Below are 17,517 nucleotides of genomic sequence, written 5' to 3'. Positions count from 1 at the left end.
GATTACTATCCTATACGTTCCCCTGCGTGGAGATGCCACTGCTCGGCTCTCCTCACCACACACACTATCAGTGTGAGGAGAGCCAATTACCTGCATCTCTGTGTTTACATGTGACCGGCTGTGATTGGACACAGCCGATCACATGGTTAAAGAGCCGCAGACAGAGATTGGGGTCACGCCATGTCCTAGCAACACAGCGCGCCCGCCGCTTGGGCACAGGAGAGCGGCCGTTCTGGGACGCCGTCATAAGACATAGTCCCAGAACGAGAGCCACACCGCCCCGCCGTCATTTGAAAGCAGGCAGTAACTAGTTAAAGCGTAACTTCAGTTTTGTTGAGAAAAAAAAAAAAATTTCTTTCAGGTGATCTATGTACATTACAAAGGATTAAACCAACCTTTGTTGCAGATTCCTACCTTGTGTTATTGTGAAGTAATCCATGTGTGTTTGTCTGTGCCTCTGTACTGAGTGGGTCTAATGGGAGTGGTTTCATAATTAACTGTCAGGTGTGCAGCTGCAGGGCACTAATGAGGAAATCTGCTGGGCCTGCATCCCTTTAGACATGCTCTTATTGAAAGGATCTCTCCAAAAATGACATTTTTGTTGCAGGGGATGCCTGAAATCTGACTTCTGGGAAAATTGATGAGCCAATCACATGGAAATGATGTTTTTGGGGAGTGGTCAGTACAGTCTGTGTACAGAACAATTCTATGTAGACATATTGCAATGTAGTCTCAGAAAATTACAGTGGCTGCAGATTGAAAAGGAAAGGTCATTTTTAATAACATTCAATTACAATATGATTAGTGTCACAATTATATGTGCTATATTATTTTTTCTTTATTTGCTATTTTTTTTGAATGTGGAGTTACCCTTTATTGCAAATGTTATTAGCGTGTGATTTATCTGTGCCAGTGTTTCCTCAATTCCAGTCCTCAAGGAGCCCCAACAGGTCATGTTTTCAGGCTCTCCATTATTTTGCACAGGTAATTTGATCGGTTTCACTGCCTTAGTAATTACCACAGCCGTGTCATCTGAGGGAAATCCTGAAAACATGACCTGTTGGGGCACCTTGAGGACTGGAGTTGGGAAAAGCGGATCTATGGGAAGCAGGGATCTAGGAGGAGATTGCTGAGCGATGACTATGAAGACGAAGAGCACACAACTCGTTACTTTATTTAAACAATCATAAATAACAGATCCCAGAAAAAGAAGGTGCCGGGGTGAGGAGGAGAGGTCTCCGCTGGTCCCAGTGTATCACATAAATATACATATAAGTCAAGGTTTCATTGCTCAGGTATCTTGGTAATGTAAAAGAAGAGGATCACCCAAGGTGGAGGCCTTCACATGGAGTCTTCAGAACGGACAGACTCCCTCCCGATGTCACACCCCCCCCCATACAGACAACAATGTACAGTCTCTAAAATATGGACTAATATCAGAAATAAAATACAGAACTAAAAACGTCTCAATAGCCTGAAGACAGGATTCTTGGTGCTGGTTGGCAGGGGCTTCAGACTGTATTTCACTGAAATGGTCTAAGACATATTGGCAGGAAAGTAATTATTTATTATTTTTAAAAAGGTCAAGTCCACCCTGAAGAGAATTTGAAGACTGATGGACCGAGTTCACCAAACTGGCTTCTGCGGCACGGAGATCTTCCGGATCCTCAGCCTCTCTTGCTATAAAAAAAAAAAAAAAAAAAAAAAAAAAAAAGAGTCTCACTCCTCGCGGTGCACAGCGACTACAACACATGAGCCAAGAACTCGGCAGATCTCATCATAAAGAAGCCAGTGTGCGATTCAGTCCACCAGTACCAAAAAATGTTAGATTCGTGTGGACCGACCCTTTAAGTATATGTAATCTGTACAGGTTTGTGGGAACGTTCCTCAGAGTGAGCCGATGAATGGTCTGGGGTGGGGTGGGATGGTTACAGAAGGGAGACACGACCGCGGCACGCTCAGCGAACCATGTACTCGTTCCTCTTGTTCAGCCGCACCTGGCAGAAGGACCAGCCGCCCACCACCACGTAGATGGCCGCGGCGATGAAGCAGTTATAGGAGACTTGCTCGTACAAGGCGTACATCTTCTTGGGAGGGGTTTTGCTGTAGGAGAGGATCGAGAGATTAATCACAACTCTACTAAAACCTTTTCTCATTTCATTGCTCAGACATGGAGCCGTTCCATACTTACTCGTCATAGAGATCACTTTCACTGAATGGGACGTCCTCAATGAGAACAGCAGAGTGGATGTTAAAGAAAATTCCCAACAGGACCTGGAATAGAGAAAGCATGTTCATGTGTCAGCGATGAGGAACAACAAAAACATCTCAAGCTCCTTGAAAAAGATACAATCCCTTTTTAGGCTCCTTTCACACTTGTGCGACCCGATTTTGCCGCGACTTGAAGCAATGCCTGAGAAAAGGGATCTCACCGCTCCAGGCAGGTCAGATTGAAATGAACCTCTCCTCCTATTTGGAAGCCACAGGTGCCTGGCACTGCATATAGCAATTAAGTTTTTGAGAAAAATTCAGCCGCACCACAAAAATTAGCCTTTATTTGTTAAAAGGAATAAAAAAATACATGCCACAGCAGAACGGACAGGAGAGCCGACGCGTTTCACACTAACAGTGCTTAATCTTAGCTATGATTAAGCACCGATAGATGAGCTGACGCGTTTCACACTATCGGTGCTTAATCATAGCTAAGATTAAGCACTGTTTGATAGCGTGAAACGCGTCAGATCTTCTGTCCGTTCTGCTGTGGCATGTATTTTTTGATTCCTTTTAACAAATAAAAGGCTCATTTTTGGGAGTGTGGCTGTCCAGAATTTTGCTCAAAAACTTCATTGAAGCAATGCCTGTGTCGATGGACCTCGAGTCGCATCAAAGTCGGACCAAAAAGGAGTGCAGGGACTTCTTTGAAGTCGCACGGATATGAATGGTACTCATTGGAAATCATGGGATGCAACTTGCAGTGCCAAGTCGCAGGACAAAGTCGCACAAGCGTGAAAGGGGTCTTAACTAGTTAACCACTTCAGATCGGGGCCTTTTCTGCCACTCTCTTTACATATAACAATCAGTATTTTTTTGCTAGAAAAGGACTTGGAACCCCCACACTTTTTTTTTTTTTTTTTTTTAAGCAGAGGCCGTAGAGAATAAACTGGTGGGTTTTCCATTTTTTTAGGTCACACTGCAATACGACTAAAACAACTCAGATGCCTAAAATACAACTAAAACGTCATTTTAGTTAAAAAGACTATGGGGGAGATTTACTAAAACTGGTGCGCTCAGAATCTGGTGTAGCTGTGTATGGTAGCCAATCAGCTTCTAATTTCAGCTTGTTTAATTAAGCTTTGGCAATAAAACCTGGATGCTGATTGGTTTCTATGCAGAGTTGCACTAGATTTTTTTATCAATCTATACAAATGAGATGATAGAGGTGGAGATGCTAGAGGCGGGAGGCGGAGATGATGATAATAGGAGATATAGCTATCTTCCCATCATATTATATATATATATATATATATATATATATATATATATATATATATATATAAAATCTTTGTGTACTGGTGAGCAGTCATGTTAGAACATGAAGGGGCCATCCCCAGACTGTTCCCACAAAGTTGGGGGCATAAAATATTCCAAAATGTCTTGGTATGCTGACACCTTAAAGTGACTGTAAAGTCTTTTTTTTTTTTTTTAAGCAAACCTGTCATACTTGCCTCCTCTGTTGCAGTGGATTTGCACAGAGTAGCCCAGATCTTCCTCTTTTCGGGTCCCTCTTCTGCGCTTCTGGCCCCTCCCTCCTGGTGAGTGCCCCCACAGCTTGCTATGGGGAACTCAACCTGAGCTTCAGCTCCCTGTGTCCACTCAGATGTGGAGCTGCAGTTCGGCCCCGCCCCCTCTCTATCCTGATTGGCAATCAAAGTCAGTTAGCCAATCAGGAAGAAAAGTCCCGGACGGCCGAGGGACTTGTGGACATAGATGGGACTCGGGTAAGTATTAGGGGGGCTGCTGCACACAGAAGGTTTTTTTTATCTTAGGGCCACCCTAAAATTAAAAATAGCATTGGAATTCTAAAAAAAAAACAAAAAAAAAAAAACAAAAAGCGTTTAACTTACCTGAAACCCCTGTTGCTAGGCAGTCTTCCTAATCTGCCTCTTCCTACTCTGCGGCGCTTCCTCCTCTTCGGTGAGCAGCCCCGTTGCCTTCTGGGAACTGTGTGTGTCCCAGGAAACAACTGGGCAATTCACAAAGCACAGCGTGACTCGAGCAGGCGCAGTAGGAAACGGGCAGTGAAGCCACAAGGCTCCACTGCCCGTTTCCCTTAGTTAGGATGGAGGCGCCGGCGGCCGATGCGATGGACGGATGGGGGGGGGGGGGGGGGGGGGGCGGCGACATCGCGGGCACCCTGGACAGGTAAGTGTCCTTATTAAAAAAGTCAGCAGCTACAGTGTTTGTAGAAAAAAAAATCACGACCGGAAACCCCCTTTAATGCATCTTTTGCCTTTACAACCACTTTAAGACCCCCTTTCACACCAGGGCCGCCTGTGCGTTAGCGCTAAAGCGTGTTGTGGGACTTCCGAAGTGCTGCCCATTCATTGCAATGAGCAGGGGCATTTTGGGAGTGGTGTATACAACGCTCCCAAACCACCCCAAAGATGCTGCTAGCAGGACTTTTTCTAATGTCTCGCAAGCGCACCGCCTGGGTGAGAAAGCACTCAGGCTTTCACATTTGGGCGGCATAGGAGGCGGTTTTCAGGCACTATTTGTAGCGCTAAAACACCTGAAAACTGCCTCAGTGTGAAAGGGCTCTTCAAGTTCCCTTCACTGTAAATAAGGGGTCAACCCCAACCCCTGAAAAACAACCCCCCACACCAGAATCCCCCCTCCACCAAATGATTTGGACCAGTGCACAAAGCAAAGTCCATAAAGACATGGAGGAGCGAGTTTGGGGTGGAGGAACTTGACTGGCCTGCGCAGAGTCCTGACCTCAACCTGTTAGAACACCTTTGGGATGAATTAGATGGGAGACTATGAGTCAGGCCTTCTCGTCCAACATCAGTGCCTGACATCACAAATGTGCTTCTGGAAGAATGGTCAAACATTCCCATAGACACACTCCTAAACCTTGTGGACAGCCTTCCCAGAAGAGTTGAAGCTGTTAAAGCTGCAAAGGGTGGGCCAACTCGATATTGAACCCTACGGACTAAGACTGGGATGTCATTAAAGTTCATGTAAAGGCAGGTGTCCCAAAATTATTAGAATATATATATATATATATATATATATATATATATATATATATATATATATACACACATATACACACACACACACACACACATCCATCAATGTTGCTGTTCAATAAGACACGTTCACATGACAAGCGAAAGGCAGAAGTTTCTGTTTTGGGTACAACATCCTTTCCCTGGTCAGTAAACCGCCCCGATGTGCTCTCCTACCGGTCCCAACCAGAGCGTAGCGCCCCCTTCCTGTGTGTGACCAGCAGGTGGTGTTTGTGTGTACACAGAGACTGCTTACTGTATACACACCTCCATCCCCTCCCCCATAACACTGCGTCTACAACCAACATACTCCAAATAATCCCGTCCTGACAAACAGGCAAGTCTGTCTAAAGCCAAGAACACAACTTTTTATATACTGAAGCTTACAAGCTGCAGTGGCTGCATTCATTTTCCTGTTTATAATTATTTTTATTATAATAAAAAAGCACACAGTTATTAGTTATATTATTAAAATAAAAAAGTTATATATATATATTTTTTTTTTTTTTTCTAATTCTGATGGATAGTTATTATTTCCACCAGCAACACACTTCCTGTTCTAAGGTGACAACGCTCACTCACTGTACCGTACGGAGGAAAAAGCGTTGTCACTAGTGATGCACCAATATATCGGCCGCCGAAAATTGTGGGCCGAAAATAGGGTTATCTGCATTTTGCCGCTAAAAAAAAAGAAGGTGGCGATAGCGTCTCCCGAAAAACTCACGCAATTTTGTCGAATTATTCATAGGTAATGTGACTCAAAAACCGCATCATGGGAGCGTTTTTGCCACGTTTTCAATGCATTTTTTTTATGGGGAGGTGCATTTTTTTTTTTTTTTTTTTAACTGAACAGGATTTTTAACACCGCAACTGAACAGTGTGAAGACATACATTGTATTGAAAGGGAAACGTTTTTATTGAGCTTTTTTTTTTTTTTTTTTTTTTTTTTATGCAAAAGCACTTTAAAAACGGCTCAGTACGAAAGCAGCCTATTGGGCAAAAAGGATCCGACAATGAACAAAAATAAATTCACATTCATTTAAAATTCAACATATTAATATAAAAGTTGAATATAATACAATTAATATATAAAATATATTAGGGGTGCTGAAATTAATCGATGCATCGCGATTCGGGTGTCCGATGCAGCATCAATGCATAAGGACCGGAAAATCGATTGCGGGTGACGTCATGACGTCTAGCCCCGCCCCTCCCGGGAAAGCGCTCAGAGCGTATTTTTAAAATGACTTTCTTTTAATAAATACCGTGTTACAATGAATGAAGTGCACCACTGTATGTGCTTTTTAAAAAAATATGTCACTTCAGGGCCACCTTATACCGAATTTCACAGTAGTACGAAACATCCCGTTCATGTGACTCCCGTCCCGCCCCTCTCCGCTCTCCTGAGTCCTGACGTCAGCGGGGAATTCTCGTATTATTCTAATACGATAGCTATAGTCAGTGGGCGGGGCTGAGAATTCCCCGCTGACGTCAGGACTCAGGGGAGTGGAGAGGGGCGGGACGGGAGTCACATGAGCGGGATGTTTCGTACTACTGTGAAATTCGGTATGAAGTGGCCCTGAAGTGACATATTTTTTTTAAAAAGCACATACAGTGGTGCACTTCATTCATTGTAACACGCCATTTATTAAAAGAAAGTAATTTTAAAAACAGTAAGCAGAGTACAAATGTGTAGTCTACTTACACCTCTCGCTCCGTGCTGACAGATCCCTGGCTATCCTGTGCACATTCCACTGTTAACTCCTAGTGTGCTGGAAGGTGCAAACAGGAATGCCAAGGAACTGTCAGCACCAGTGGTGGCCCGTGCATTGTGTGTGGGGGGGGGGGGTTAGTGAAGTGATGGTTGCATTTGACGGGCCACAAGTGGCTGCGTTTGACGGGCACTAGTGTGTTTGTCAAAGGAAAGACTATTCACTCGAATGATCTTCCTCACATGCAATCAATGCGCCAAAGTAGCTCAAGTACCTTTTTTCTGGCACTGATCCAAAACACGGGACTGTCATTAAATAGGGTTACTAAACCCACAGCCGCACAATCAGTCTGTATATGCACTAAAGCATACTGGTTATACTCACTGTGGAACCTAAGGGGTTAGTCCTCCGCATTGTGTAAAAAGCCTGTTTGATCCTGTCTTCTCTGATCCTCCCCTTCTGCTGTCCCCAATCCATCTCCCAATAGAACAGAGCCTCGGAGGCACTCTGCACATGCTCAGTTTGGTGTGTATTGCTAGAGAATTTGTTGTTTTTTTTTCTTGGGAGGGTGCAGGTGATTAGCACAGGGCCAATCAGCACTGACCAGAGGGTCAGGGGTCCTGCAGCCTCATAGGACAGTCAAAGTAGGATGACAGCTCCTCCTACAACTTTTAACTAGACACTGATAGATGTCACAAGACTGCTGGTGAGAAAGGGTAGCTATTAGTTTCTATTTACTAAATGATTGCATTTCCATGTTCTGTGTACTGTGGGAGACCAGATATAGTGAATGCAGGGTCCTGGGTTTAGTAACACTAAGAAATAATGGCCAACAACGAAACAAGCACAGCTCCAGGTGGATTCACCATATATCAGCCCCTCTACCGCACGATTGGGTGTCGGTCCGGTCCGTGATCGTCCATACCTGCAGAAAACAGGAGCTTGACCGCACGCCAGAAGTCAGAGAAATCCAAACTTGGTAAAATCTAGAAAAAGGTGACATCACAGTTCCCAAATGCAAGATGACAGCAGATGTTAACGCGTTTCACACAGCTACCTATAACTTATGGTTAAGCACTAGCTGCATGAAACGCGTTTATAGTTCCCAAACACAAGATAACAGCAGATGTGAACGTGTTTCATGCAGCTAGTGCTTAACCATAAGTTATTGGTAGCTGTGTGAAATGCGTTAACATCTGCTGTCATCTTGCATTTGGGAATTGTGATGTCATCATTTTATGGATTTTACCAAGTTCGGATTTCTCTGACTTTTGGAGAGAGTGGTCGACCTCTGTTTTCCCGAAGTATGGACTAAGAAATGATGACACCACAAGCTCATGGTGCACCTTGCTGCGTTTTTAGCAGATTTCCGCCCGTGTTTCCGGAACGCCTAGGTGTGACTGCAGCCGAACGATTGGTAAACTGCAATATGTTCCATTTTTGTTCTTGGGATTAGATACCCTGTAACTGAAATCCTTTTGTATATCCATAGGAATACAACGCTCACAAGGACAGCAAGCCTGGGTTCACACTACTGAGGGTTGTTGCAGGTGTGCGAATCGCACCAGTTCCCGCACCCAAAACACATGGGACTGTCATTCATTCTTAATGGTACCCCCCACGCAGCACATTTGCGGGTGCGGGGACCCCCAGGCGTTGGCCCATTCACATGAATAGGTGACTTTTGGTGTGCCATGCCTTCCCCAAAGCTAGCCAGGAAGACCAGGAAGCCATTGTTACCAGCTTCCACTGAAGGCTTCTCACACAGGTACCCTGCTCTAGGACAGACCATTTAAGCAGAGTCCAGGACAAGGACACATCTAACACTCAGGACTAGTTCCAGGTTTCAGAATCCATGCTCTTCATTGCCTGCAGACATTTTGGGGAAGTTATTGGGGTCAGATGACGGCTCTACATGGAAAAGGGAAGTGGGGATGAAATGACAGAATGATTCACTTCCCCCGATCCCCTCCAGTACAATACGGGACTAGAAAATCCACCAGACTGCCCCCTCCCCCACCAATCTATACCCCCCTTTTCACCGAGGCGACATTCACATTTCACAAACAGGGAAGACGCATTCCGGATTGTGGTTTTTTTTTTTTTTTTGCACAATTTTAGTGCATTTCCGTGCATCACCAAAGCATCACTTAGAGTGGCAAAAGGCAAATCTGCTCACATCGTTTAATGTGCCGCTAAGGCCCCTTTCACACTGGGGCGGTGGGTGCGTCGGCGGTAAAGCGGCGCTATTTTTAGTAGCGCTTTACCGTTAACTTCGCGGCGCTATTCGGCCGCTAGCGGGTCGCTTTTACCCCCCCCATTAGCGGCCGAGAAAGAGTTAAAGCCACCCGCAGAGTGCTGCTGCAGCAGCGCTTTGCCGGCGGTATAGCTGCGCTGCCCCATTGATTTCAATAGGCAGGTGTGGTATACACACCTCTCCAAAGATGCTGCTTGCAGGACTTTTTTTATAGCGTCCTGCCAGCGCACCGCTCCAGTGTGAATCCCTCGGGGCTTTCACATTGGAGAGACAGGAGCGGCTCTTACAGGGCACTTTGCAGGCGCCATTTTTAGTGCTGTAGAGCCTGCAAAGCGCCCCCAGTGTGAAAGGGGTCTTAGAACACATGGCGCCAAAAAGTACATTCCGTCGTAAATTTTAGCGCAATCTTGAACCATGGGCAGAATCACACGATTCCGCCTGCGATTTCACATACGCAAACGAGGCCTCACCTTAAAATGGAACTAAAGCAGGCAGGCCCTTTTTTTGCAGGAACATAAACCTACCAGCCTGCTGAAGGTCTGCTCTGCAATGTACACTGCGCTGTGCAAACCCGGATCACTTTACATTGCAGCACAGCGCCTGTGTGCAGGGTGTGGACAGCAGTCCTGAGCATGTGTGCGAGTGACATCACTCAACGCCGGCCAATGAAGATGGCCACAGGCCGCCACCTGGAAGGAGCTGGGGAGACGTTCAACTGCTGTAGGTGGGAATTGCAGAGGCAGATATATATATATATATATATATATATATATATATATATATATATATATATATATATATATATATATATATATATATATATATATATATCACACTGTATGTACAAGGTCTACTCCCCTTCTAGACAGTGTGTATAGAATAGAGAGGACAGTAAGTGTGTGTATATATGTATACACACACACACACACACACACACACACACACACACACACACACTCTTACTGTCTATAGAGAAGGGATTACAATTGCTTTGCATACATACAGTATATATGGAGGAGGGGGGCTGAGAATATATATATATATATATATACACACACAAACACAGAGATCAGACCATATATATTTATAACAAACTATAAAGATAGATCCCCCCCCCATGTATGATCTCTATATATTTTAGGAGAAAATAGATATGTCTCTCTATCTCTTTTCAGAAAAAAAAAAAAATTAATAATAATAATAAATATATATATATATATATATATATATATATATATAAAAATTTTCTTCTTCTGAAAAGAGACGATATATCTTTTCCGAAAAAAAATATTTATTTTTTATGTATTTATTCTGAAAAGAGATATATATTCATTCTCCCAAAATATACAGAGATCATACATGGGGGGAGGGGTCTATCTTTATATAAATATATATGGTCTAGTGTGTGTGTGTATATATATGCCCCCCTCCTCCATATATACTGTATGTATGCAAAGTAATTGTAATCCCTCCTCTATAGACAGTAAGAGTGTGTGTGTGTGTGTGTGTATATATATATATATATATATATATATATATATATATATTTATTCTCTGTAATAAAGTATGTATGTCCCAAAATATACACAGAGATCATACATGGGGGGGGGTCTATCTTTGTATATTAATATATGGTCTGATATACACACACACACACACACAGATCAGCCCCCTCCTCCATATATACTGTATATATGCAAATAAACTGTCATCCCTCCTCTATAGACAGTTATATATATATATATATATATATATATATACACACACACACAGAATACAGAGCTCAGCCCCCTCCCATCCCATATACATGTCATACATGTACTCCCTTCCCTATAGATAACGTGTATATATAGTGTATCCAGATACAGAAGGACACAGGAAGTGGCCGCTCCTTACCAGCATAATGACCCCCCAGACACTGAGGACGATCCCGCAGGCGGCCAGCTTGGGCCCGCAGCACAGAAGAGAAGCCATTGCACCGACCGGTCACACCGAGCCCAGGGACTACACTGAGCACCGACAGCCGCAGTCCCACCGGTCAGCTGACTCGGGGCCGCGCCCTCATTGGCTGGAGGAGACGGAAGAAGGGCGGAGGCAGACAGAACTCCATGATGAGTGAGGGCAAAAAGAGGGGGGGAGAGAAAGTAGTGGGAGGAGGAGATCACATGACGGCCGGTGAGGGTCGCGTGACCGAGCTGATTGCAGGGAGAGGAGAGGAGTGTGTACAATGGGTGTACTCATAGGGGGAGAGCTGAGTACTCCTCTCTTCACTGATCCGGGGATTCTAGGAGTTGGGGGCAATTTGAAGGTCAAAACGGAACTCTAGTGGAGAATACATTTTTTTTTGTTTTTATATAAACTCACACCAAAAACACCAGAAGGCAGCTAGCAGAGGCTAATAGAATGCAATCTGTGCTCCATTAGCTTCAGGAGAGAGATCAGAGGTCTAAAAGACCCGGATGTGTTATTAAAGAGAACCTGTCATAAAAAAAAAAAAAAAATCACATGGCGGACTTTGTGTCCCCCCCATGTGATGTAAAATAAAATCAGAGGCATAAAATGACATTAAAGGATCTTCTTTCAAATAACAAGTTTGATGTACTTAGCCCAGACATCACAACCTGCAAAAACTCATTTCAGGGAGGTGACAATTCATGCCCCCCCAATGAAATGCAGTCTATCAGTGCCAACTCAGCAGTGCCCACCAGTGCAACCCATCAGTTCACCTTATCAGTGCCCCCTCATCCACCAGCACAGCCTCAGTGTCCCCCCCCCCCCCAGTGCTCCTGGCTCCGTCCCGCCCCCTGCCCTGGCCACAGACAGACAGTAGACAGAGCGTGCTCTGTCTACTGTCTGCTCTGTCTACAGTCTGTGAGTGACAGGCCCAGCCGGGAGATCGCCTGGCACTCGCGGGTGTCCAACAGCCCGCAACCAAATGTGGGAGTCGCATGAGACTTGGGATGTCTTCTTAGCCGCTCTGTGTAATGGTTTTGCACAGAGCAGTCTGCAGCCCCCATCCTCCTCCTCCTTCGGGGTCCCTGCCAACACTCCTACCTTCAAGTACCCACCATGGCAAGCCATTTTCTCAGGTGGTTAGAGGTGCAGGCGCAATCCCAAGCCGCACTGTGTGCAGCTATTGCTGCACACAACGCAAGAGCTGCTCCATAGAACAGCAGCAGGAGAGCTGCCTGCCGCTCTAATGTAGAGGAAGAGAGACAGCCGTGCCCCCCCGCTCTCATGAGCAGCGCTGGACCGGGATAGGGCTCAGGTAGGTATTTAGGAGGGTCTAAATACCTACCTGTGCCTATGCATTAGGCTGGGTTCACACTGGTGCGATGCAAATTCAACAGTTGGTATGGCTGAGATTGCATCACATTCGGACCAAATTGGTACAGGACCTTTTTTTTTTGGTCCACACTGGAATCGGATGGACTGGGTGTCCACATCCATGCAATCCGATTCCTGTCATATTTTACAGTTCGCACTGCGAACCGATCTGGGGGCGTCATAACTGTACATTGACAACGGCAGCGGGTCGCAGAGTCAGGTGTGATGTGGGAGCCCGCACAGGATTCGCAGGGTTTCCCACATCACACCAGTGTAAACCGAGCCTAAAGGAAAACAAAAACACAAAAACTTAAGTAACATTGACCCCTTAGAGCCAACGGATGCCGGCCCCCTTAAAGGGTTTTATATGCCGGGAGGTGGGGCTTAAGGTCATGTGACCGCCGTGATTGCCTGTCACGGCAGTCGCATGATCGGAAATCCTCCCAATCGCAAGGAGCGATCGTGAGTTTTCCATCAGTCGCCAGTAACTGTGCTAGGAGCGAGCAGGGTACACGCTCTTGGAACAGCGCTGTTAGCAGCAATGCACACAAATATGCGGCACAGCCCTACCTACTACTGACCCCTGGGCACTTCCCTACTTACTACTGACCCCTGGGCACTTCCGTACTTACTACTGACCCCTGGGCACTTCTCTACTTACTACTGACCCCTGGGCACTTCCCTACTTACTACTGACCCCTAGGCACTTCCCTACTTACTACTGACCCCTGGGCACAGCCCTACTTACTACTGACCCCTGGGCACAGCCCTATCTACTACTGACCCCTGGGCACTGCCCTACCTACTACTGACCCCTGGGCACTGCCCTACCTACTACTGACCCCTGGGCAGTGCCCTACCTACTACTGACCCCTGGGCACTGCCCAGAGAGCCGATGTTCCTGTGCACATTGCTGCACTGCAATTGCACTGTGTTCATTGGCCCTCCTCCCCCTGTACAATGCCCTCCTGAAACCCCATATGGTGTGTGTGACGGGAGGGCCCGTGGAACTCAGAATTCCTTGGAAAGTAGGGGATGTCCTTGTTTCAGCTCCCCATATACCTCTTATGTCTAAGTCACCCTGTGCTATCCTGGCACAGGGTGAGTGAGAAAATATATCTTGGACTACTTAAAATGGGACAGTAATATTTGTCCACAATATCTCCCAGGATGTATGTAGAGACTATTATTGGTTTGGTTGATTCTGAACTCAACCTGTTAATTGAGTGAGCTTATCACATTAGCCTCCAGGACTGGCTAGGAGACGAACTGTTGATGACTAGGCTGAGGAGGGGGGAGATTGTTGTTTGTATTGATAATTGTAATTAGCTCCTGCCATAGGCGTCCTTAAGGAGGGGCTATTGAGGCTTGAGCCCCGAATGTGGGGCCAATAGCCCCGAGTGTCTAAGCGCCGGTGTTCTGCCATATAGTGTCCTTGTATCAAATAGTGTCCGCCTCGTACTGCGCAGGCGCTGCGCCTGCGCAGTACGGAGGAGCAGGAGATGCCGAAAATGTCCGAAGGTGATCAGCTGACCATCAGCTGTACACGGCGCTCGGGCACCTGTTAGCGATGGCAGTGTAAGAGGGCCCCTCGCGGGCTCGCTTCGCTCGCCACGCTTCGGGCACGGCCTCGCTGCGCTCGGCAAATATTTATTCTAACTCTATGTCCACTTGGATAGTGGGGAATGATCCTGGACATAGGGTAAGAATAAATGCGCAGGCGCCGTGTACAGCTGACGATCAGCTGTTGAACTTCGGAGACTTTCGGCGTCTCCTTTGTCCTCCGTACTGCGCCTGCGCAGTACAGGGAGGACACTATATGATAGGGGACTGAATTCGACAAGACACCGGGTCCTGCAGTAGGGTTGCCACCTGTCCGGTTTGGACACATGTGCCCAGTTTTTAAGCCGCCAGAAACCCGTTCAGCCGTCCTGTGATCAGTGGCCCCAGCTGCAAGATCTAGAGCAGCGCATTGCGATTCCCATGCCTGCCGCGATCAGTGTTATATCACATACAGCCTGTACGAGCGCTGGGCAGCGGGCGCTCTGTCATTGGCTGTGCAGGCGGCAGACATAAGGGTCTGTGATTGGCCCGGTGGAGCTGCTGACTGGTCACATGTGTAGGTGGGGAGGGGCTGGACTGTGTGTGATCGCGGCCGCCCGGAGCCCCGCCTCCCTGCCTGGTGCGCGCTGTGTCTCCTCCTGACTGAGGTCTCTGTTATCTGCCCTTCTGTCTGTCAGCGTGCCACTCTCTCTAAGCCCACCCCTCTGTCATCCCGCCCCTTTCTGTAAGCCCACCCCTTTCTGTCACCACCCCCCCTCTCTCAGCCCACCCCCCTCTGTCAGCCCACTCTCCTCTGTCAGTCCACCCCTCTCTGTCAGCAGTGCACCCCCTCTGTAAGAACCCCCCCCCCTCTGTCAGCACCCCCCTCTGTCAGCCCACACCCTCTCTATCCGCGCCCTCCCTCGCTGTCAGCACCCCCCCTCTCTGTCAGCACCCCCCCTCTGTCAGCCCACACCACTCTGTCAGCACCACCCCTCTGTCAGCAGTGCACCCCTCTGTCAGCAACCCCCTCTCTGTCAGCACCCCCCGTCAGCCCACACCTTCTCTGTCAGCACCCCCCCTCTGTCAGCAGTGCACCCCTCTGTCAGCAACCCCCTCTCTGTCAGCACCCCCCGTCAGCCCACACCTTCTCTGTCAGCACCCCCCCTCTGTCAGCCCACCCCCCCTCTGTCAGCACCCCCCTCTCTTTCAGCACCCCCCTCTCTGTCAGCCCACCCCTCTCTGTCAGCAGTGCACCCGCCCTCTGTCAGCGTCCCTCTCTGTCAGCCCACACCCTCTCTGTCAGCCCACACCCCCTCTGTCAGCCCACACCCCCTCTGTCAGTATCCCCTCTCTGTCAGAACCCCCTCTCTGTCAGCAGTGCACCCCTCCTCTGTCAGCACCCCCCCTCTCTGTCAGCCACCCCCTCTCTCTCCTGTCTCCTCCCCCCTTTCACTCACCCCCCTTACCTCCTCCTCTCTCACCTCCCCTTTCTCACCTCCCTCCCTCACCTCCCTCCCCCCACCTCTTTTCCCCCCTCAGGGGGTGGAGGCCCCATGATTCCCAAAGGCGGCCCTGTTAGTGAGTGTACCAGTTCAAATGTGCCTTGCCGACACAGTGGGCACAGCAATGCAGCATCTGCCTTTACTTTGCCTTCTCCCCAAGCCCCCCCATACAATGGAAGGAAGGAAGGAAAATGGCACTATGGAAGAGCAGCTTCGCTCCGCCCCCAAACTCCGGCTCCCACAATTCCTGACTCTAAACGGCTCTCGGTAAGGCAGTCTAATGGGGGTCTTTAGGGGCAGGGGATTCTGAAGGGGGGGTCACTGATCTAATAGAGATCTCTAAGGGGGGTGCTGATGTAAGGGGACTCTGAGCTAATGTAGAGGGGGTGCTGACTACTGGTGACCCATTAGATCAGCAGTCAGTGCGTGTCAGGTAGGTCAGTGTATGTCAGCCAGGTAGGTCAGGTAGGTCAGTGTGTGTCAGGTAGGTAACACCCCCCCTCCATACAACCCCGCTGCCCCATCACCCCCCCCCCCCGGTGCCAGGCTCTGACCTTGGGCTGAAGCCCCTGGTTTTTTTGCCACCTAACAATGCCCATGGCTCCTGCTATTGTGTTTATACTACTGTGTGAAGCTCGGTGCCCACAAGTCTGTCCTACAGGTCATGTCTCTGAGTCATCTGGTCTGGGTAAATTTTTTAGTAAATTAGCTCATGTTAATTAGGTTAGCTTTGAGTCATCCTGCGGTATAAATTTGTGTGAGATCTCAAATAAAGAGTTAGTCCTGATGTACTCCAAGACTGGTGTTGTCTAGTTCTTGGGGGTTCCTATAGCCAGATCCATTGGACTCGTGTTCCAGAACTTAGGAAGCGGTATACTGATGGAAGCACTCAAGCGGAGTGTGGGACGTTCCGTGACAGTGTGCACTCTTGCATTCCCCTGAACCCTCCTTTACCATGCTCTCCTGCCCCCCAATACACTGCCCTAACTACTACTGACCCCTGGGCACTGCTCTACCTACTACTGACCTCTGGGCACTGCCCTACCTACTACTACCCCCTGGGCACTGCCCTACCTACTACTAACCCCTGGGCACTGCCCTACCTACTACTGACCTCTGGGCACTACCCTACCTACTACTGACCCCTGGGCATTGCCCTACCTACTACTGACCCTTGGGCACTGCCCTACCTACAACTGACCCCTGGGCACTGCCCTACCTACTACTGACCCCTGGGCACAGCCCTACCTACTACTGACCCCTAAGCACTGCCCTACCTACTATTGACCTCTGGGCACTGCCTTACCTACTACTGACCCCTGGACACAGCCCTACCTACTACTGACTCCTGGGCACAGCCCTACCTACTACTAACTCCTGGGTACCGCCCTACATACTATATACACTGGTCAGAACTTAGAGCAGACAGCCAGGTCTGAAACTGGTTAAGCAAGTCGGTCTGCAGTACCAGTTCTGCCTTCATGATGGATTCCTGCGTCAGACTTTTAATGGTGACCAATTACTCTCCAGACATGAAAAAATTGTGAATGAAAGTGAATGTCGTGTTTTTAGCTAAAGCTAACTTTTAAGGTAGGCTAAGTACAATGCATCCGGAAAGTATTCACAGAGCTTCACTTTTTCCACATTTTGTTATGTTACAGCCTTATTCCAACATGGATTCAATTCATTATTTTCCTCAAAATTCTACAAACCCCATAATGACAAATGTCAAAGAAGTTTGTTTAAAATAAAAAATGAAAAAAATCCCATGCACATAAGTATTCACAGCCTTTGCTCAGTACTTTGGTAAAGCACCTTTGGCACCAATTACAGCCTCAAGTCTTTTTGAGTATGATGCTACAAGCTTGGCACACTTATTTTTG

General features: G+C 47.5%; 1 protein-coding gene and 1 long non-coding RNA gene across 3 annotated transcripts in view; one reads left to right on the top strand and one right to left on the bottom strand.

Annotated features, from left to right (window-relative positions):
• Positions 1–1,156: 1,156 nt before the first annotated feature.
• On the bottom strand, positions 1,157–11,333 carry RNASEK (ribonuclease K). Its single transcript, XM_073622834.1, has 3 exons — positions 11,157–11,333; positions 2,192–2,274; positions 1,157–2,103 (listed from the first exon to the last, which is right to left on the bottom strand). Exons 1-3 carry the CDS (start codon positions 11,232–11,234, stop codon positions 1,959–1,961), a joined length of 306 nt encoding a protein of 101 aa, XP_073478935.1. The 5' UTR covers positions 11,235–11,333; the 3' UTR covers positions 1,157–1,958.
• A 4,285-nt stretch (positions 11,334–15,618) lies between these two features.
• LOC141133451 (uncharacterized) overlaps positions 15,619–17,517 on the top strand; it is a 47,194-nt gene continuing 45,295 nt past the window's right edge. For both annotated transcript variants that reach the window (XR_012243080.1, XR_012243079.1), the window contains exon 1: positions 15,619–15,901. This is a non-coding gene — a long non-coding RNA (uncharacterized lncRNA). The remainder of the gene's footprint in view (positions 15,902–17,517) is intronic.

The sequence above is a fragment of the Aquarana catesbeiana genome, linkage group LG03, assembly GCF_042186555.1.
Source record: "Aquarana catesbeiana isolate 2022-GZ linkage group LG03, ASM4218655v1, whole genome shotgun sequence".
Lineage (NCBI taxonomy): Eukaryota > Metazoa > Chordata > Amphibia > Anura > Ranidae > Aquarana > Aquarana catesbeiana.
This window is presented reverse-complemented; position numbering and strand designations above follow the sequence as displayed.

What these genes read in the sequence shown, in the direction of transcription:
- RNASEK (XM_073622834.1), bottom strand. Translation starts at nt 11,234, where the DNA reads ATGGCTTCTCTTCTGTGCTGCGGGCCCAAGCTGGCCGCCTGCGGGATC. An exon ending in TCTGGGGGGTCATTATGCTG is followed by an intron (nt 2,275 to 11,156) that starts GTAAGGAGCGGC and finishes TCTCTATTCCAG; the next exon opens with GTCCTGTTGGGAATTTTCTT. An exon ending in GAAAGTGATCTCTATGACGA is followed by an intron (nt 2,104 to 2,191) that starts GTAAGTATGGAA and finishes CCTCTCCTACAG; the next exon opens with CAAAACCCCTCCCAAGAAGA.